This window comes from Polyodon spathula, chromosome 1, assembly GCF_017654505.1.
Source record: "Polyodon spathula isolate WHYD16114869_AA chromosome 1, ASM1765450v1, whole genome shotgun sequence".
NCBI classification, from domain to species: Eukaryota; Metazoa; Chordata; class Actinopteri; order Acipenseriformes; family Polyodontidae; genus Polyodon; species Polyodon spathula.
In genome coordinates, this window is record NC_054534.1 from 11832571 (window position 1) to 11854697 (window position 22127).

The following is a 22127-nucleotide window of genomic DNA, read 5'->3' on the forward strand; positions in this document are numbered from 1 at the left end:
CCCCACTAATCCACATGCATTTTGTTCTTTCCAGCAGGGGGACCAATGAGACAACAAAACAGCAGCCGCTAAAACTTTTTGCCAAAACACTGTTAGCATAATCAAAAAGGATTACCAACCAGCATTCGCAAAGCAGCTCAAGGTTACCTTGGTGGCTGCAAAAGATGCAATGAAGACATGTTAAAAATGCACTTCATTCTTCCATGAACACTCTGGAGGAGGACGGTTCTGAGGGGGGTTTGTGAGAGTGGGGGTGTGGGGGGGGGGCGGTGCGCCACGACAAAATCTTAATGTCAACGACAGGGAGGCTGTTGTGAACCATTATCATAAATCTGACAAACGCTAATTTGATGGGAGGCTGTATCTGTCTACTCCAAAGCCAGTCTAGACAGTCTTTTGAGAAATCCTGCAGCGGGGCTGTTTGTTCCCAGTAACACCATCTGGAAATGGCAACAAGAGGCGACCGGTGCAGTTCACACACGGATCAAAGAGTGCGCTTCTACTGCTATTGTGCACTAGAAATGCAGCTCAATATATATATATTAAAATGTATGGAAATGCAGAAGCAGCTCAATATATAGATGAATGTGTATGGAAATGCAGAACAAGCTCGATATATTTATTTCTTTATTAATTTGCACACTACCTTAATCTAGGTCAGACAAGACACAGGATATATCATTAGCACAGGGAATTTATACATCTATGCCATATGCAGATAGCAAAGCCTGTTAGTTAACTGGGTGTTATTAGCTACTTGCCTTACAGACATCATGCATTGGATGTCACATCATTTTCTAATGTTGAATTCAGATAAAACAGAGGTTACGCTAGTTGGATCATAGAACTAAAAGAAAATTTGGGATTACATGGGCTTGACACTTGCAGTCTCTCATCAAAACTTAAACTAGAAATTAAGAGTCTGGGGGTTATCTTTCATCCTGATCTATCATTTGCGATTCATATTAGCGAGTTACTAAAGTACACTTTTACCATTTGAGAAATATAACCAAACTTAGACCAATTATTTCCATAACTAATGTGGAGAGACTAATGCATGCCTTTGCTTCATCTAGAATTTATTGTTGTAATGCATTTTTTTCTAGTGTACCAAAACGTACGGTATCCCACTTGCAGCTTGTTCAGAATAGCGCGGCTAGAATTCTGACTACAACCAGGAATAGTAAATATATTACTCCTGCTTTGGTCTCTTTACACTGGTTACCTGTGCAGTATAGAACTGATTTTAGGATTTTGCTGTTAACTTGCAAGGCCCTGAATGGATTCACATCTAGTTATTTTCAAGAGTTACTGACCCTGTATCTTCCAAACCGCACTCTGAGATCACAGGATGCAGGGCTGCTGGTTATTTTTAGGGTCAACAAGAGCAACACGGGAGGGAGGGATTTTTCTTGTAGAGCTCCTAAATTATGGAATGCTCTGCCTTCATTTGTCACGGAAGCTGGGACCACTTTTCAAGTCATGACTAAAAACGCACTTTTATAAAATGGCTTTCTTATCTTAGTGGGTTTTAATGTAACTTTAGAATTCCTGCTTTTGTATTATGTGTATACTGTTATTTAAATCTGTTCTTTAAATGGTCTGACTGCGGCAGTTGTATGTGTGACATGCTATACAATTTTATTGTGGTTTGTTCTTTACAGTGCTTTGCAATACTTTGGTATAATTTGGTATGATATAAAGCGCGATATAAATGCAATAAATAAATAAATCAACAAACAAACTAACTTTCTATACATATAGTAAAAGTCAGACAGCAAAATGGTGACATGGATTTGCATTGTTCCATAATTTTCCTAAACCACACTTTAGGCACTTTTCTAAATTCCTAAACTACATTTTAAACACTTGCCTAAAACTGATAATTAATGTCATCATATTTCTATCTCTTGGCAGTTTGCTAAATGTCTGGGCAGTTACTTAATTGAAGGGATTTGCCGTCTTCCTACAACATTTAAATTATATAAATCCAGACATATGTAGAATTGCCCAATACTCTAAACCATGCTTGTACCAAGTACCAGGTCTCTGCAGTACAGTACCATGTAAATGCAGCAGATTGAAATACAGTACCATGTAAATGCAGCAGACTGAAATGGAGCTTTCTAAAAGAGAGCAGCTACTACAGACAGCTTCAGAGAGGGTTCAAGTGAGGTGACTTTGTGGAGATTCAGAACAGTGTGGAATGAACTGTGTCTGCTGTGGCGCATCATGTCAGCATTGCAGCCAGGGAGCCTGGGAAGCTCTCCAGAACATGAGCTGCACGCTGTTTAAAAGTAAAGATGCACCCATTTCACAGGCTTGTCTTCCTTCCTGTCATACTGCCCTTCTGAATAAGAGCCTGACACTGGAGACTCCTGGTTTTTTTTGTTTATTTTGTTTTTTACTTGTACTGGCACTGTTTTTTTTTTTTTTTTTTTATTAACTTTCCTTCTGTCATACCCTACTACTGGTTCATATTTCATTGTATACACTTATTAGCCATATAATTACTAAATGGTCTATTTAATTAACAAAGCTTTCTATTGTTACCAGAACGAAGATAAAGTTTAACTCTTCTCCAATAAACGCATGGGTTAGTCTAATTAGTATTTATCAACATATAAAAAAGTGAACACATTTATCTGTCTCAGCCGTCACAGCGCAACACATTTTTAATATATGATGAGTAATAATAATTGATATTAACAAAAGGTAAGATGGAGGCACTGCGGCCATTGGTTAAACAGCCTACCCATGGGAATCAGTTTAATTTTTCTACAGGCATTGTACTAGCAAGACGAAAGCATTCATATCATTGAGGGGGTCCTCTTACCAACCACTGAACATTACAGAAATGGAATGGGAAGGTATTTAGGATATAAATCTTCTAATTGGAAGGGGTGATTAGCCTAAAATGTATTACCATAGCTTTGTAAAACCTTTAGTTTTCCACACAATATAGTTGAAAAAATCTTCTCCGCACTGAGACAGATCAAAGCCCAACAGGCCTCCTATTATACCACCCTGACTATTACAAATGTGAGCTCAGAGGGGGAGAGCCGGGCTCCTGAACTGCGGGGGGGGGGGGGGGGGGGTGGGAGTACTGCACCAGTTAGTGATCATGTGTCCACAAAACCAATTCATACAAGATGGCCCCAATCTTTAATAAAAACACATCTTTGGCTCTGTTTGCCAGTGTGGGAACATTCTTAAGATAAACATATTTCAAGCAACCCTAAATGCATATTCTTTAATAGCCATTTACAGGTCTATTGTTAAAGAAAGATGGGATGGACTCAAAAATGAATAGGTTTTATACAGGTATACAGAATTAGGCTGAAACAGGGAAATGCATTCAATTAATTTGCATTCTTTTTATGCAAATGTCCTGCTCTGATAACAGCAGGAGCAAGGACCTTTGATAATAGACAGAACACTTCACACTATTCTATGTAAACTGATTTCACAATAATTCATTACAATGTTAATTGTTTTATTGCACATTAAATGTGTCTTATCTGATTGACATCAATTCAATATAATAAATAAGATACCAAATTCCTGGGATGATGGAACTGCCCTCAGATCCTCCATATGCATATTATAGAAGAGTTTCAAAACAACCAATAAACAGCTGAGGACAATGTTGATCTGCTACACTGTATCTGAAAGCCAGCTGAGGACCATGTTGATCTTCTACACTGTATCTGAAAGCCAGCTGAGGACCAGGTCCCAGAGGGAACATTTCCACTGTGCCACAAGGCTCCTTTGAGGAGTTTAGGGACCGCCATAATCTGAGTGTATTCTATACTGTTGGTTATTTTAAAAGCATATCCCGAATGTCCAGTTTTGTAATTGTGCATTTTTATTTTTAAACATGATGTTTGGTGCTACATGTGTTAAAGAAACCTGATAAGGTTTGATAAGTCTGATATCACTGTTTTCAGATAGTGCTACACTTGACTGGTCATTTCAACTGTTCCACCCCGTCAATGGCTTCTGTCAATAACCAATCTGCTGCTTACCCTTTTGACTAGCATGCTTTCTGCCACTAACATTGCATGAACCAGAAGACACTGCTGAGGTGAAATGACCCAGGAAATACAAGAATAAAATATTAAATATTTCTTGTGAAAAAACTAGAGCAAATTGAAACATCCTTTAAACCTAAAGTATCCAACTAATATGAAATTACAAGCAAATCAGAGTTAAACACGTCTTTAACAGAACATGGGCTTCTTTCAAATCTGCATATTTGAGACCTATGTGCGCTATCCCATTGTGGATAATAGGTAGGATTATGTACTGGTGTGTAAGGTAACACTGCCACCTCTTGGACAGAAACAGAACTACAGCAATGATTGTGTCCTATTAGATTATAGGATTAAGGGTTATAAACACAATCTGAGGGGTGTGTCCCATTAGACTGAAAGGGTTATAAACACAATCTGAGGGGTGTGTCCCATTAGACTGAAAGGGTTACAAACACAATCTGACGGGTGTGTCCCATTAGATTGATATGGTTACAAACACAATCCGAGTGGTGTGTCCCATTAGATTGATAGGGTTACAGACACAATCTGAGGGGTGTGTCCCATTAGATTGATAGGGTTACAGACACAATCTGAGGGGTGTGTCCCATTAGATTGATAGGGTTACAAACACAATCTGAGGGGTGTGTCACAATCTCAGGGAGGATAGTCCGGGTTCAATAGCTAAGTAGAATCCATTGCTTCCAAGTGCTGGTTATAAGTTCTCTAACTGATCAGTCAGTGTGCAAGGGGTCCCCACAGTGCATAGGCAGGAAATGTAGCCTACTGCATACTGTATCCTGTTGGACCGTTTAAAAATGTTTTTACAGTAGAACAAACCCAGTCATTGTTATCATGCACAATCCATGCTGGCGACACCCTTTCTTAAAATAATAAACTGTGAGCCCAGAGCAAGCAAGCAGCTACTTAGGAGAACAGCAAAACAAGCAAAAGCTGCTCCAAACCTGCAGCCTGTGCGCGGTCCAAACCTGCAGCCTGTGCGCGGTCCAAACCTGCAGCCTGTGCGCGGTCCAAACCTGCAGCCTGTGCGCGGTCCAAACCTGCAGCCTGTGCGCGGTCCAAACCTGCAGCCTGCGCGCGGTCCAAACCTGCAGCCTGCGCGCGGTCCAAAGCTGCAGCCTGCGCGCGGTCCAAACCTGCAGCCTGCGCGCGGTCCAAACCTGCAGCCTGCGCGCGGTCCAAACCTGCAGCCTGCGCGCGGTCCAAAGCTGCAGCCTGTGTGCGGTCCAAACCTGCAGCCTGTGCGCGGTCCAAACCTCCAGCCTGTGTGCGGTCAGCTGTCAGATGAGTCAGCTGCAGAGGAGCAGTCACTCTGAGGCTGATCAAAGCATTCACTGTTATCAGACTGCTTCAGGAAACAGTTGAATTTCATGCAAATGAGCAAACTTCCATAACAACTAAAATCATCATGCAGATATTTATCATGAAGCATCTTCCAAATCACACTCCTTCACAATGACAGCTTTGGTGCGATGCATTTTCCAGACCCATCTCCTGGAGCAGGTTTAGAGTTACAGTGCTGTGGGACCAATATCCTGTCCTTGGTGCCTTTCAATAAGAATCCTGTCCTGATTAGTGAATGAACAGCGCTGTCAGTAAAGATACCACAGCTTTAAATATTAAACTAGTTTAAACTTACTATAGGAGAGTTAAAAGCATCCCTATTGTGAAACAATAAATAATAATCAAACAAATTCAGTGTCACCGCAAATTGAAGATGCTCCCTCACATCTTTCCCATGTGAAACAGCTAATATGCTGATCATGTAATATACTTCACATTGAATTCAATGCTGTTCTTATTCCAGTTTCTCTATGCTGATCATGTAATATACTTCACACTGATTTCAATGCTGTTCTCACTCCAGTTTCTCTAAGCTGATCATGTAATATACTTCACATCGATTTCAATGCTGTTCTCACTCTAGTTTCTCAATAAAAGCTATGGGGCAGCTTGTAGAAACTGTCCCACACTGAACACTCTTATTGTGTAAGAACCAGTCCAGGACAATGTATTGCATAAATAAAACCTTCACTGTTCACTGAACGGCAGTGCAGTAAATTATGTGCACACCTGCAATTCAGCAAAACAACACTAGATGGTGGAAGAGGACAAATAATCACCAACTTTGTCAAAGTTTTTCTTACCCACTTCAGCTCCAGGGCGTATGCATGAATGTCAAATGAAAGAGCACTTGCAGTACCATGCCTGCCCTAACACTAAGGCAGTCATGCACAACTCGGTCCTGGAGGGCCCGTGTCCCTGCAGGTGTTTTATTCCAACTGCACCCTAAAGTACTTTATTGGACCTTGTTAGACGCTTAATTGATCCAATTAACTAATTTAGGGTATGGTTAGAACAAAATCCAGGAGGGACACCGTCCCTCCATGGCCTGAGTTGTGCTCCACTGCTTAAGGTTATCAGAGTTACTTCCATAAGCAGCTTTACAGTGTTTAGCCATGGGATATTCTAAATTACCAGTTCTAATTGCATATTGCACACAACCACACGGGCATGCCAAACGATAGACAACATAAGCAGTGTTACAATTAATAAAGTTATCGATCTCATCTGATCTATTTGTCTTCATCACTACACTGTTTATCTTGCACAACATTTTTACAGCGATTACAAAACTCACATCTGAATGTGTCTTAATTGTCTAGGAAGCCAGGAACTTTGTTTCTTATCCTCTGACAGGTAACAGATACTGCAGGAATCAATCAACCACGTAAGGTATAGACATAGTATTTCATTTTATTTTACAAAAAAAAGATGTCTTTTTGTATACTGTGTGCGTAATTTTGTACATACTTTACACAGAAAAAGGGAATATTTATGTTATATATATAAAACGTTTATTTTACTGTGTATACACTTTGCTAACTATATATATATAACAGCATGAGTTTCTTGTTTGAACCCAATTTTCTCGGCCATTTCAAAACCGATTGGGGCTGCCATTTGGCACGCTTGGTCCCCATGTGATGGAGAATGTTTTTTGGTACAGATTGTTAAAATCCGTTCAGTAGTATTGACTTTTTTTCCCCCAAACATTATTACTTTATAACAATTTCAGGGTAAAAATACCAAATGATTTTAATTTCAAAATCTGGTACCTGGAGGTGAAGAGGTTAAGATTTAAAAGATAAATATGAAAATATACTGTGCCATTAAAAAAAAGGGTAGAAAAGCCCTCTCTATTTCCTGTCATGTAATACTGCAGCTCTTCCTGTATTTAATGACAGTGTGGTGTGTGCCCCACTGCACAGTACAATACCATGTAGAAGCCGAATTCGGTGAGGAGGGAAAGAATTGCAAGGCAATAATAATAACAGGTCTGAGAGATGGCCTAAAGTGTTGCTATTCACAAATAACAGGATCCACTGTGCAGTGCAAAATTACATATCGAATGAACACGTTGCCAATGGAAACTGCATGATGTCTTTGCTTGTTGCTGAGGGAGGTAGATCTGGGACAGCTGTCTACCAAAACCAACTCTGTGTAAAAGTACTGTGGACACTGGGATATACCTTACCAAGCAAACCATACAGGAATGATACTGAAGCTGTTCACGTGGGGTTTGCTGAGAAGGGAGAGAAATGGGCAGAGAAGGGATGAGGGATGAGAAATGGGTATAGAAGGCACGAGAAATGGGTAGAGAAGGGATGAGAAATGGGTAGAGAAGAGATGAGAAATGGGTAGAGAAGGGAAACAAATGACCTTAACCTGAACACCAGAAATAACATAGGTGAAGGCCATGTGGGGGAAAAAAAACTGCCAGCCAGCCATAATGCTGAAAACAGGAAACAGATGTCTTGCGATTGATGGAATGCGAGAGCAAGCTTGCAGGCAGGGCGAGTCTGCCTCCCCTGAAATGAAACACAACAAAACAAAACAGGACTCTTCCCCAAATACCGCACAGGGCAGGAATTACTGCCTGTGTGGGGAAGTAAGGACTCTTTTGCATGGTTTTAGAAGTATTTTTCTAATCGGGTTCAGTGTGTAAAATCAGATTTGTCTCTCTCTCTCACAGTTACAAAGGGAGTCCCACAGGGATCTATTTTAGGTCGTACTCTTTTTTTTCCCCATTTATATAAATAGTGTGGCTCAGGTAATAGGCAGCTCTTTTATTCATCTTTATGCAGATGACACAAATTTATATTCGCTCGGCTCTTCCATGTCCTCAGTAGTGTCCAATCTGCAGCGTAGTTTCCAACAGGCTTTTTGTGATTTACATTCTTTTGTTCAACACTAGCAAAACTCAATTTATGATGTTAAATAGAAAAGAATGCAGTGGTTGTAATGGTGACTATAAAATTCTGACTCTTAATAAGACTGAACTGGAGCAAGTCACAACGTATAAATATTTTGGTATATGGCTGGATAGTACATTAACTCTTAACAAACATATTGACAATCTACAAGTTAAAGTTCAGTCTAAATCTGGTTTTATTCATTCTAGAAGTACATTCTAGTTCAGATGTCGGTTCTCCCCATTCTCGATTAAGGTGATGTCAATTGTAAAATGACCTCAGAATCACTCTTAGGAGGCTTGATATCTTATACCATTCACGATCAGATTTACATACAAGGCGTCTGACCCATTGGTATTTACAGATCTTTGCTTGATATAACCCCTATTATTTGCATAATTTGTTACAATTTTCATCATCATCATCTTATAATTTAAGATCAGACGAATTTATTAAACTAGTCCTACCTAAGGTTTCTACAGTCTTTGGTCGTAGCTCATTTCAGTTTGCTGCAGCTAATGATTGGAATGTGTTACAAATTAAACTAAAGCTAAATAGTTTTATTATTGTGTTACTGTGGATGCCTTTAGCCGCAGGGTTAAATACTTGCTGACTGATGCTGTGTCTGTGCCTGCTAATAACACTGATTTTTATTGTTTTACATTTTTTTATATATTTTGTTTTTTGTATGAATTGTATTGTGTTGTGTATTTTTGTTGCTATGGTGTGACTAGCTAGTGGAACAGGTATTTATCCACATATTCTCATTTTCAATAACGAGTTGGCCAAGTCGTTATTGAAAATGAGAATATGTGGATAAATACCTGTTCCACTAGCTAGAGACTAGCACCAAACACTGTGCAGGACAGGAATAATTGCTTGTGCGGATAAATCTCTCTTCCACATATTAGTGTTTTAGAGGCTATAGCTCCTTGTTTTCACTAAAAACTATATTCATTATCATCATGTAAACTAATACATGTAAACTAACGGTCTCCCCACCCTAAAAAACAAACAAAAAAAAAAAAAAAAACAAACAAACAAAAAAATATTTCACATAGATGAATATGTGTTCCTTTAAACAGTTAACATACAGCATTGTACCGATAAGTTTGAGAGCTGATGAATTATTCTAATTCAGAAAGTAGAGTTTAAACCAGCAGTAACCCTTCACTGAAGAACACACTGCACTCCCCTGGTCAGTAACCCTTCACTGAAGAACACACTCTGCACTCCCCCAGTCAGTAACCCTTCACTGAAGAACACACTCTGCACTCCCCTGGTCAGTAACCCTTCACTGAAGAACACACTCTGCACTCCCCTGGTCAGTAACCCTTCACTGAAGAACACACTCTGCACTCCCCCAGTCAGTAACCCTTCACTGAAGAACACACTCTGCACTCCCCTGGTCAGTAACCCTTCACTGAAGAACACACTCTGCACTCCCCCAGTCAGTAACCCTTCACTGAAGAACACACTCTGCACTCCCCCAGTCAGTAACCCTTCACTGAAGAACACACTCTGCACTCCCCCAGTCAGTAACCCTTCACTGAAGAACACACTCTGCACTCCCCCAGTCAGTAACCCTTCACTGAAGAACACACTCTGCACTCCCCCGGTCAGTAACCCTTCACTGAAGAACACACTCTGCACTCCCCCAGTCAGTAACCCTTCACTGAAGAACACACTCTGCACTCTCCCAGTCAGTAACCCTTCACTGAAGAACACACTCTGCACTCTCCCAGTCAGTAACCCTTCACTAAAGAACACACTCTGCACTCCCCCAGTCAGTAATCCTTCACTGAAGAACACACTCTGCACTCCCCCAGTCAGTAATCCTTCACTGAAGAACACACTCTGCACTCCCCTGGTCAGTAACCCTTCACTGAAGAACACACTCTGCACTCCCCTGGTCAGTAACCCTTCACTGAAGAACATGCAGTCCACTCCCCCAGTCAGTAACCCTTCACTGAAGAACACGCAGTCCACTCCCCCAGTCAGTAACCCTTCACTGAAGAACACACACTCCACTCCCCCTTTCAGTTAAGAGGATTCAGATTAAAAACTATTTCACAAGATCTGGTTAAAGCAACGACAATGCAGTGCTGTTCTGCAGCTGTTGCGGTTATGCGCTGTGACTGTCTCTGTAGATTCCAGGGTATAGAGGAACTGTCCAGTGGAGTTTAGTACTGGTACTTCATAAAAATTATCTAAAAAAACGATTTACTGAACACTGGGGGAAAAAATTGCCAACTGGAAGGTTGACAACCAGGTCCAAATAAGTGTGACCAAATATGTTAGGAGGCCACCGTGACAGATTCAGTCTTGTGGCAAGATTGGGTCTCAGTTGACAGCAGTTGGTTCAGTTGTTGTACAGACAGACACCAAATGTTGAGTTTGTTGCCACAAACCTTTTTCTTTCCATTTTGCCACATTACAGTGGCTTGATCTTGAACAGATATCTAGAGAACAGAAGGAGAGAAACCACACGCGAGTAGGAAATTGATTGGATGTCTTATCAAACTTTCCCAGGAACAAAAAGAGAAACTGTTTTGAAAAGGAAACTGGCTTTGTTTCCCAAATAGTTTTGAAAGGTCTCTGTTGAAAATGCCTCCCTGTTGCTGCTGGGTTACACCGAGTGATTGTTTCGACCTGTATCCTGTTTAGATCTATACAAGTTCAGGGTCCCACACACCAAGTGATTGTTTAGATCTGCATCCTGTTTAGCTCTATACAAGTTCAGGGTCCTACAGAGGGTACGCAGAGTCACCCAATTCCGCTCCAATGTTAATTTACAGGAGCAATGTTTCCGGAGCTGAATGGGAAGTAATGTTTAATAGCCAACTGAAAGGTAATGCTTTTTTGTTTGTTTTTTTAAATAAACGTAATATGCCAGTATTGCTTTTTCCCAGGCCCTGCCCATCATTGAAACAGTGCCATTCAGTTTACTGCAGGTAGTTTATACCTTTACAAATCATTAGAAATATTCTGCCATTCAGCTGATTGGACATGGTTCACAATGGTTGTGTAAATACAGCTGCTGACCATGGCTAAAGGTACCATGATCATGGTCAACCATTATTACTTGTATTTTGACATTCCCAAAGAGACAAGAATAACTGCACTAAACAAAGTGATTGTAACTCTGCAGGTTGAGTCGAGTGCTGCAGCCGAGACAAGACATAACAACGAGACCAGTCTGCTGCTGGAAGAGTTCATTATTAACATGGTCACTGTTTCCAGAAAGACACTGCAGCGAGGCCAATGATGTATTGGATGAGCACTAACTGAAAATGCATGCAGCACACAAATGTACACAGCGTCATTCACTTCCACGAACGCTGTGCATTTCAACAACTACTGTACTGCATGAGCTGGCTTGCCTGTCAGCATGCTACCCTAACGAGGGCATTGCTGACCAGGAAGAACCCTTTAAAAAGAGGCTCATGCTGGGTTACACTGCAGCTCATTGCATAATTCAAGTCACTGATTTAACTGCCCCCCGTGCCCCGTCCCCACTTACTGTAGACAATGTGAAGATACTTTAGAATAAATGTGTCAGCTCTGTGACATTATACTTTGGCATGAGGGTCAGAATGAATGTGTCAGCTCTGTGACATTATACTTTACAGAGACTTACAGTTTGGGATGCAGGGCTCTGTAGTGTTCGTGGTGGACTGCTTTTCTGCTCAGGGCTACTTCATGGAAAATGATGTGTGGGGCTGCAGGAATGCTAGGATTTCTGGGAATAGAACACAGTGAGGTCATGGATTTTTCCTGTTCCTGCTTTCATTAGCATTCCTGGGGCAGGGGTGTTATGACACCTCCTGAGCAGAGATTAAACCAGCCTGCACTATGTTGTATTGTTAGTTTATTCCAACCTCCTACATAAATAAACTGGCATCCTGGCTTTCTGCACCCAGTACAACAATCCCATTCTCTGGCAGCCCTGCCATAGCTTTAGTGCACTTGCCTTTTTCACAGCATGGCTTTTGTAGTTTGAAATAAAAACATTTTAAAAAATCAGGATATTACTAAGTAAAAACGCCTCAGGGATTAGTGACACGTTGCCAAGTTACAGAAAACAGCCCAGCTACCCAGAATACTTTGAAAAGACTCCCAGCACCCAATTAAGCTGCATCTATATCTAAAAATCTATGATGACAGAATTGAAAGTAGCCAATAAGCAAGACAAACAAGAGGTTGCATCCAACTCCAATTGAAAAAATTGACTCCTGCTCACATTCTACTGTTCAAAAGGATTTGTTCTCCACTTCCTGCTAGCTGACAACACCAGCAGTTTGTCCTGAGGGTCAGCGCTCCAATAGCATTCTGCTATTACAAGCATTGTATGATTAATTAGGGTTGTTATATTTATTTGCAAATCGTATTCAAGTGAACGCTCATTCCTTAAGCCAGACCTAGAATATTAACGTCGGATGTACTTGAGCAGGCTAAAATATCGGTTGGTGCCACAGGCAGAATTCATACAGGGCTTAGGAGTGACTTTTAAGACTTGGACTTGCGACCGGCTGGTGCAACCCACCCCTGGAGACTCTTGGTTTTCATTTAAGGCACCCTCACAGAATATTAACTAGGGGTCTACCACTTCTGGCACATTGTGTGGGACACCATTCATATAGACTCAGATACAACTACCAGAGAGTACTGGGACAAAAAATGGTTCTTTTTTAGTAAATGATTTCCACCCAAACCAAACTTTTAAAATCTCGATTTTTTGAAAAAGAATGACAAGCCTTGGCTTCCAAGCGGATTTCTTCAATACCTATCTTTCACATTAAAGCAGGCTTAATAATAAACTTCTCTGCATTATGCAAGATTCAAAGCTGCAATGCACTTGTTTCATTTAAGGTGGTGCTGAAATGATAAATAAACAAAACTCAAATAAACTACAAATTAACACCTTAAATTCAAAGCTTTTGTTTATAAAGAAATAAATGTAGTTACATAAACACTGAAATGACTGTAAACATGGAGGCATGCTGTGCTAGACATGTGACATTCTTCAAGCCAGCAGTAGAAGAAAACAAACCTATTTCAAATTGCTAGCAACAAGAATATTAAAAATACCCCAAAGATCCACTTACAAGTAGTTGTACTTCCTTTACAAAGCTACAGCAAACAGCTTTATTTGTGTCCCTTGTGCAATATGGAACAGTGCTGTTCCACCTTAATCATATGTAAATAGTTACTATGGGAACAAGAAGCCAGCCTCTGCCTGACAAAAGATATCACTTGCAATGTTGGAAATGCACAAAACGTTAATAAAGTCCTTACAAGCAACAGCTCACAATGTATATTATAAATAACATGTTAATACAATCCTTACAAGCAACAGTTGACAATGTATATTATAAATAAAATGTTATTTGTTCAAGATTTTACATTACCGTATAAATGCTAATCCTGCAGAGAGCAAATGAGAGCAGAACACAATCAGACATCGTACACGGCAGCAGTGTAACCCCCAGCAACAAACAAGAGATTGAGTGAATGTGAATGAGCCGGGGAGGAAGAAGCAGAGGTAGGCGATCTCCACAGGCGATCTCCTCAGACTCAATGCAAAACCCAGCACACCGACAGAAGAAAATAATCTGTTTGTAAGGAGATAATGACCCAGCGCGAAGTTCACATTAGCACACCAATACCCACCTTGGAGATTAAATGCTCAGGGAATAGATTCACTTTGTAAAATAACACTAGCAATTGGATTAGACAATATAAAATGCTACTGTACATGGATAAAACTGCAGAGCACATTTTACATGTGTAGGGTTACATTCACCATAAAACCCTGCAAATGTACTTAAACAATATAGGCCCTACCAATCTGATAAAACTACATAAAACTATGTGCTCTATTTAGCAACAAGTGCAAGGGCATTCAACAATACAACTTTACCAGGCACAAAACAAGCACAGAAATGCATAGCTCTGCCTCGGAGTTGTTAGATAGCACTCTTATAAGCATAAAGGGCTGTGCTACCACACGTATCAACAGGGGCTAAAGCACTAGTCAGATATTTTGTATATGTTTTAGACCAGTGGTTCTCAGGCACTTACTGGTGGCCGCACTGCTAATTTTTCCTAAAAATACCAAGTAGATCATATAACAAATAAAGCAAATAGACATATGCACTTCTAAATGTTTTCATTTATTTCTGTAAGAAAGCCAGCATGTATCTCTTAAATACAGAAGCCCCTCTCTAATGTGTGGAGACTTGTGACGCATGCCAAAATGAAATCTGATCAGAATGAAAGCTTGGTCAATCAACACGCTGTTACACTGACGTTAATGTCTGCCAATAACATCTACAGAAACAGAAGCAGTATGAGGAACCAGATTACAAACATCATGAACTGTGCTGAATGAAAGCTGGACAAAGCTGGATCACTAAGAGAGGAGTTGCTCGGGGGCTGCTGGGGCCGCATTTGAGAGACACTGTTCTAGAGACTTCTTGTGTGCTGCCTCATTTCCACCAGCTGCCCAAATCAGAAGAGTTTCAGAGCTTTTAAACAAACCTGGACAACCTTGGAAGCTCTTGCTGTGCATCAAAGATTGCGAGTTTCTTTAAAACACAACCGCACAGCAGAAAGTTAGATCACTTTGTTTTGCTACAAAAGCCAAAAAGAGACTAAACAATACATTCATGAAAAGCTGAAACACAAAACAAAGGAAAGCAAATATTAGTAAACTTTATACCTACTTTAAGAACATTGCAACCAAAAGTCTGCTCCCACATAGTAAGCTGATACTTTTAAACTGGCAGTTTAGATATTTCTAAATTGTCGTATTGGGTGTGCGAGTTTTATCATTAGGTAACTGTATATAAACACATGGACTTGATTGCGCCCTACTGCAGTACAACCATGCCTCACCCGACAGACGGAGCACAAGGAGGTTAAGCGAGTTGCTGAGGGTCACACAGTGAGCCAGTGAGCCGGGATTTGAACCGGGGACCTCCTGCTTACAAGCCCTTTTCATCTTATATTCTTGATCTCTTTGAAGATAATTTCACTTTCATCAGTTACAATGCTGTTTTATATTAATGGAAATAAAAACATCTTAACCAAGTCTTGTATACATTTAAAGTATATGCCCGTATGTGCGATACACTTTTACTCAGATATACAGTTGGCACATGGACCAATACACTGCATGAAACCAAAGGATTACTTGCATTTTCACACAAAACTGCATATAAGTGCCTGACTTGTGCAATGAATGTAATGAATAGTGCAACTGTAAATAAGCTGGGGGGGGGGGGGGGGGGGGGGTGGTGGGGGGCTGCGTGACTGTAGTTCAGGGCTTGAATTTCGCGTGGGATTGCGGGAGTTGCTCCCGCATATCTGCAATTTTCAGTACGGGAAAAATCCAGTGGAGATATTTTAAAATACCAAACTACTGCATTTTTCACCCAATTTAGAATGCCTGAAATGCTAGAACAATCTCTAAGGAAGTGGGTGTCAATGACAAAAGCACTATGAGCCACACTCTGAGTAGTTCAGGTTAAAATTAATTAATTAATTAATTAATTAATTAAAGTGGTGCTGGATATTTTAGGTGCCGAGTGGCTTTATTCTCTCATACGCAATTCTCAGTACACTGCAGTAAGTAAACAGTTTTGAAAAAAAAAAAAAAAAAAAAAAAAAAAAGACGATATTAAGTCTATCTAGGAGTTTTGCAAGTGGTGACTTTCAATTTAACTCTTAAAGCTCGCTGCCCTTACAAAGACACCATCAAATGTTCCTGTCAGGACACTGCACTCTGATTGGTTATCATATTATTGTTAATAAAACAATGAATAATCCTCTCACAACACTGAAACACTTAACCTAAGGTCAGTATCCTATACTGCAGCCATTACGTATCTAAAGTAGTTCATGTTTGGCAGTGAATAGTCATTTTTGCTACTTTAAAAAAGTGACCAAACATGATTATGGAAAAAAATAGTGTTTTTTTTTTTTTTTTTTTTTTTTTACATATATTCTCATCTCTGCCACATACAATGCCTAATCCTGTTGCAAAGTACATACAGAAAGTATGAAAAGAAATGTTGTGGCCTTTCATTTGATACCATACATGCATGCAGTAGAAACTATCCAGTAGTTAATAAATGAAAACAGTGAAAAACAGGCGGAAATAGGGCGTGTAATAAATACAGTGTCTTTTTTTTTTTTTAAAGAACTGGAGCATTGGTTAAAAAGATAAGCACCTTTTTCTTCTGCTGCAACAAAAACTTCATGTCAGGCAATGGCAAAAGCAATGGAGAGTGCTCTGTCTCACAGTGATGAACAGCTGTTAGGTCTCCAGAAAGCAGCTTAATTTAAAGCAACACCAGTGTGAATGATGATGCAGTAAAATAAATATAGTTTTTTTCATATGCAAATGTGCCTTTTCTTTTGCAATTCCCCCCTAAAATTTTGGAATCCCCCCATTGGCTGCAGCATAGGGGGGAAATTCCCCCGAGCACACAAAAATGAAATTCAAGCCTTGTAGTTTAGATAAAGCCTGAAATCCTCATAGCTTAACAGGTGAACCTGCTCTGCTTTAAAATAAAGTGGTTTTAATGCATAATGTAGGTGGTGGCCATGTGTTCACATACTGTATTGCTTCCCTATCACACAAAGAAGTGTACCTTGCTGCATCAGTCAGCGAGAATAAATCTTCAACCAGCTAATGTTAACAAATAACCCTATCACACAGGTGTGCAGAATAGCAAGAGGTTTCAGATGAACTCTAAAAACAGATCCAGTGATACAATAGCACTATCTAATTAATTCATACTTACCTCAGACATGTTCTGTTTGAGATCGGCTGGTTTCAATAACTAGATGAACCACCAGGCAATCACACTTGTTATGAGTCTCAGTTAGTAACCCGGGTAGAAATATCTTGTAAGTGAGGAGTCCAGTCACTCAGTCAGTCTAGTACTCATACACTGGAACATGACTTCCCACTGACTACCTATTCCATTAATACTCTCATTTAAACCACTCCAATGCCACTATTGGTCAGAGTACTACAAAATCGATGAATTGAACGTGTTTTGTTGGTCAATCTTGTTTTCAACGCCCAGCATGATATGAACAATATAATTTCTACCGTAAAATGCTTAAAGAGTTGTCAGAAAAGCATGCCTTTGAAGCAACATTTTGTTGTAATAACTCATGTCTTGAATTCCTTATGAAATATAGCTTTACATAACTTTACATTCTTCATGTGTGCACAGTCCTCACTGCCCGGGGAGAACATTCCTATGCCTTTAAGAACTTTGTATACAGTGGAAAAAATTCCCAGCTGGCTTTTCCCACAAATAATAATTACTGGTAAAGATTCTTTCTGCAGTGAAAAAATAATAATACAGTGCAGACAATGTAGAATTAAAAAGTGAAATGTATGTATTCAATATATCTGATATGCACCTGCAACACAGCTGTTTTCAATTGCCTGAAAAAAACATAACACTGCAAAATGTGCAGATACAACAGTGAGAAAATGTACACACTTTATAATGACTTATTCAAATCAAAGACAATGCTTAACTATTTTCAAATGGGTTATGCTGCACTCCGAGAGGCTTGTAATGTCACAGCTGTGGATTTCCTCAGTACACCTATTCAGTTTTAAATAAACACTGGACAACTCATACACAACAACTGTCAGCATGAATGCTGGTCGTAACTGAAGTCAATGAAATGTGCTCAAGCTTGCTGCCCTGTTGTCTTATCTGTGCAGTGCACAATTGCACACGCACGCACACACACACACACACACACACACACACACACACACAAACAACAACAACAACAACAACAACAACAAAGCGGGCGACTCCAAGGGCAGTGTTTGTATGCCCAGTGTTGCAACTCATACTGTGATCAACCAAGCTGAACCCAAGGTCCTGCAGGTCCAAACCAATCACCACAGCCATATGTCTGCTCAGAGCTAATGGCAGCATTGCTGAACCAGAGGCATACTTAGCATTCCTATAATTCAGCGCTAATGGATCTGTCAGTCTGATAAGGACCCACAGTAGTACACGATTAGCTACAGTGTATGAGCTCATTAACTCAGTCCTGATTAACCAATGTTTAAGTAGAAGTAACAAACGGCATTATTTCTCGTCGATACGCTAACCACTTGCAGGTAAACCAGGTTTAAAAATAATAATAATCCATACAGGTATTTGAATGGAAATGACATACCAGATAATCCATGTACTGGGTTAGTTGCCGTTATCTTCCAACAAGTGAAGTCGTTAAGTACTTTCTTGGTTGTGTCTTTGGTGTATACTGGATGCATTCAAAGTACTGTATTGATGGCACAATGCTATGTATTCCCCGCCTTTGCACAGCAGAAAATATAAAAGGAATTCCTTGTGACGTAATAATTCGGGTGCTGTGGCGGCTTTGCTGTATTCCAGATGCACCAACGGTCGAGCGTGTTTGATCTTCGGAGTTATGTGAAGACCCGCTTTAAACCACCTCGTTACGATGACAACATTTCCGAGCTTTCAGCACAAATACAGTGTTGCAGGAAGTGTAACCACTCCTCTTTGCGTATGCATAGCCGAGTCATGTGATTGGACACGTGCTGCTATTTTCATTGAGCAAAGGATACGCATCCACTGTGAAGTTACGCAGCGTGCACCTATGACCACGTGATTCGGGTCTTTCGCAAATTAGAATGTGGAGTTAAACTGCGTAAATAGTCATGTTTACAGTCTGTGCAGACACGCGTTACTGTACCTTGCAACAGGGCTGGTATAGGTCATGTATTATACACAAATATACAGATGTATACAAATGGCTGTCTAATAATTAACACCACAAAAACAATGAGAGGTTATCTTACCTCATTTATTGAAAATGGGGTTCATTCAGGTTGAAATATACATGTTGCCCCATTTTTGTATGTATATTAATCTTGATTTTTTTAAAAAGCAACAAAAAAGATCAATTTAATAGGTTACACAAGAAATGAAGGTTGAAAACGAGGACAATTGCAGTTTTTCCAGGATGTCTTGTAGCCCTCTATCTATCTATCTATCGATCTAGCTGTCTGTCTGTCTATCTATCTATCCATCTATCTTTATTGTCATGAAGCTGGAGAAGCATACAGTACGATTTCCAAGCATTTCAGTATCCCCATTTCAACCTTTGTTTCTATTGTCCAGAAGTACAAGACACTTAGTACTGTCACAACATTCCCTCGTTCTGAAAGAAGGTTCTTTCACCAAGAACAAGTAGAAGAATTGTGAGGAAGGTTAATAACAATCCGAGATTGACTGCCAAAGATATTCAAAGTGAACTGGCTGCAACTGGGACTGGGGTTTCCATTTCAACCACAGGTCAAGTATTGCATGGTGAAAGTCTCAATGGTCACAGGCTATTGCATTGTGTGTGTGACCACCTTGCATTGTGTGTATGACCTTCTTGTTTCTGGAGTCCTGGGAGTGCACAGCCACGCACTCCAATACTAAGATACATCCAACAAGCCATGAGCCACAACAAGTCATTGAAAGAGCAGTCAACTTCAAGTGCCACCTTATTCCTCTTGTATTTCATGATGCTTGCAGTCATTCTGAGTCACTAGCCTAGCTACACTGTGACCGACTGGGCCCAGTGGCCAGTTGCCACGTCATGATGGGCCATTCAATGTTACTTAAAATAAAAAAAAAGGTATTTAGGCCTATGTATTCATTTACTTTTGTCGTTTTCTTGGGGAGGTGTCAGGATAGCAGTGATCACACTGACTGGATATACTATGCCGGCTCCACAAACAAAAAACATAATCTGGAAGAGGTTAAATGTTTAGAATGCAGCGGCAAAATATCGTCTCATTCGAGAGAGAGCATTTAACTTATTTTAAGATAACTCAGAACTACTGTACATCGCAAGGAAAGATTCACAGGTCCCGTTATCAGTGTTACTTTGCCAGCAGTGCCGTTTTCTGGATGTTTCATGTCTTGTATTTAGGGCTACATATGTCAAAATCATTACTGCCGAATAATATTTGTTATTAAAGATGGAATGCAATGCTAGCTTCTTTATACCCAGTGGTTAGTTTTGCCAGCAACTGTGTACAGCTGAATGTATAGTTTGGTATGTGCTTTCAATGATAGTTAATAGCTTACAGGTAGGGATGGGCAAGATGCACAGTTTAACCATGCTGAAAATATGATTAATGAGGATTACGATGGATTAAAATTAATTAAAAAATCAGTCCTGCCTTACGCACAGGTGCCAGTAGTTTAAAAATATATATTTAATTCCTTTGGAAATTCTATGCATTATCGATGTTTTTAACATGGGCGTTTTGCCCCATCCAGCTCGTGAAACGTTGTTCTTGTAACTTGTAAGTTATGAATAGTTGGCTAATAGTGTTTTCAATGCAAAGCATTATTCGGCATTGCCGCTGTCTAATAAATAACTGTTAAGCTAAAGTAATGATTACAGTGTTCAATCTGGATGAAAATAATTTTAAAAAAAAAAGTAAGATATGAAAACCTCTTTTAATATTAACTATTTAATAAGCTATAGGGACGTGGAGTTTGGTTGTGTTATGAACGCTTAAATCATATACATTGACATACAGCTATGGCCTAATGTTTTGCATCACCCTATAGAATTAACACATTTTGCTTCATAAAGTGAAACGAAACCTGCTGAATAATGTTATGTTAACACATTGAAATACATGCTGCTTTGCACTTTACCATATACTTAACGAAAAATTGACACAGATTGAAAAATGTGACATTTTTAAATTGCAAAAATATCCTGGCTACGGCGGTGTTCTGAGTACTTTTGGTTCTGATGCTCCAATTTGGTTATTATCATTCACTCTAAAACCGCCTCTGCCGGCCCGGGATTGGAACTTGTTTTGAGCTGGTCTGTGGAATTCCGACTGTGACAACTGGCTCCTCCCACAAATCCTATCCTCCTCTTCAGTGACGTTCCAGTGGTGTTCTTCTCCCCATCTTTAACACACCCAGATAAACACCAGGATAGCTGGGCCGACATGATGAACAAATTAAAAAGCTGAACCCACCAGCCACTAGCGACTTGTGCAGCAAGTCATGTGGATAGTGGAAGGGCATTGTGTGATTTTGAGCAAGAAAATGACTTCAAGGAACTCAGCGGAGACCCCTCGTGGTGACATGTAATACTGCATGGTGCTTTCGATTGCTTCAGGTTTCGCGCTGTTAAGAAGCAGTGTACTGAAAGACAGTAACCAAGTTACAGCAACAGAGAGCACCCCTGTACCCTTCAGAAATGCCACCTGTATTCAGGAAACTGACTTCACAGACAGATCGCACCGATCCTTGGGTTATGGAACTGGTTTCCACAGATATCAAAGATGGGCTAGCCACTCAGGTATGGTGTTTCCTTTTTTGTCTTTTTTATAAATACAAAATCCACATGTTAGTGAGAAAGAGAACCGACACTACAGGAAGGAGTGCAGCACACAGGTGAACTTAAAACAGTTCAAATACTGCAGTACTGGAGAGACTGACCCTGCACAGGTAAACTTAAAACAGTTCAAATACTGCAGTACTGGAGAGACTCACCCTGCACAGGTGAACTTAAAACAGTTCAAATACTGCAGTACTGGAGAGACTCACCCTGCACAGGTGAACTTAAAACAGTTCAAATACTGCAGTACTGGAGAGACTCACCCTGCACAGGTGAACTTAAAACAGTTCAAATACTGCAGTACTGGAGAGACTCACCCTGCACAGGTAAACTTAAAACAGTTCAAATACTGCAGTACTGGAGAGACTCACCC

The 22127-nt window shown here is 40.1% G+C and overlaps 1 protein-coding gene across 2 annotated transcripts in view; it reads right to left on the reverse strand.

The window, feature by feature from the left end:
• LOC121314202 (ADP-ribosylation factor-like protein 15) overlaps window positions 1–18876 on the reverse strand; it is a 99830-nt gene extending 80954 nt beyond the window's left edge. The window contains exon 1 of one of the 2 annotated variants that reach the window (XM_041247235.1): window positions 18542–18876. In XM_041247235.1, the coding sequence (XP_041103169.1) occupies window positions 18542–18553 (12 nt within the window). In that variant the 5' untranslated portion in view covers window positions 18554–18876. Of the gene's footprint in view, window positions 1–13722; window positions 13815–18541 lie in introns of those variants that run through there. The other variant, XM_041247227.1, reaches the window with a different exon arrangement.
• Window positions 18877–22127: the final 3251 nt, after the last annotated feature.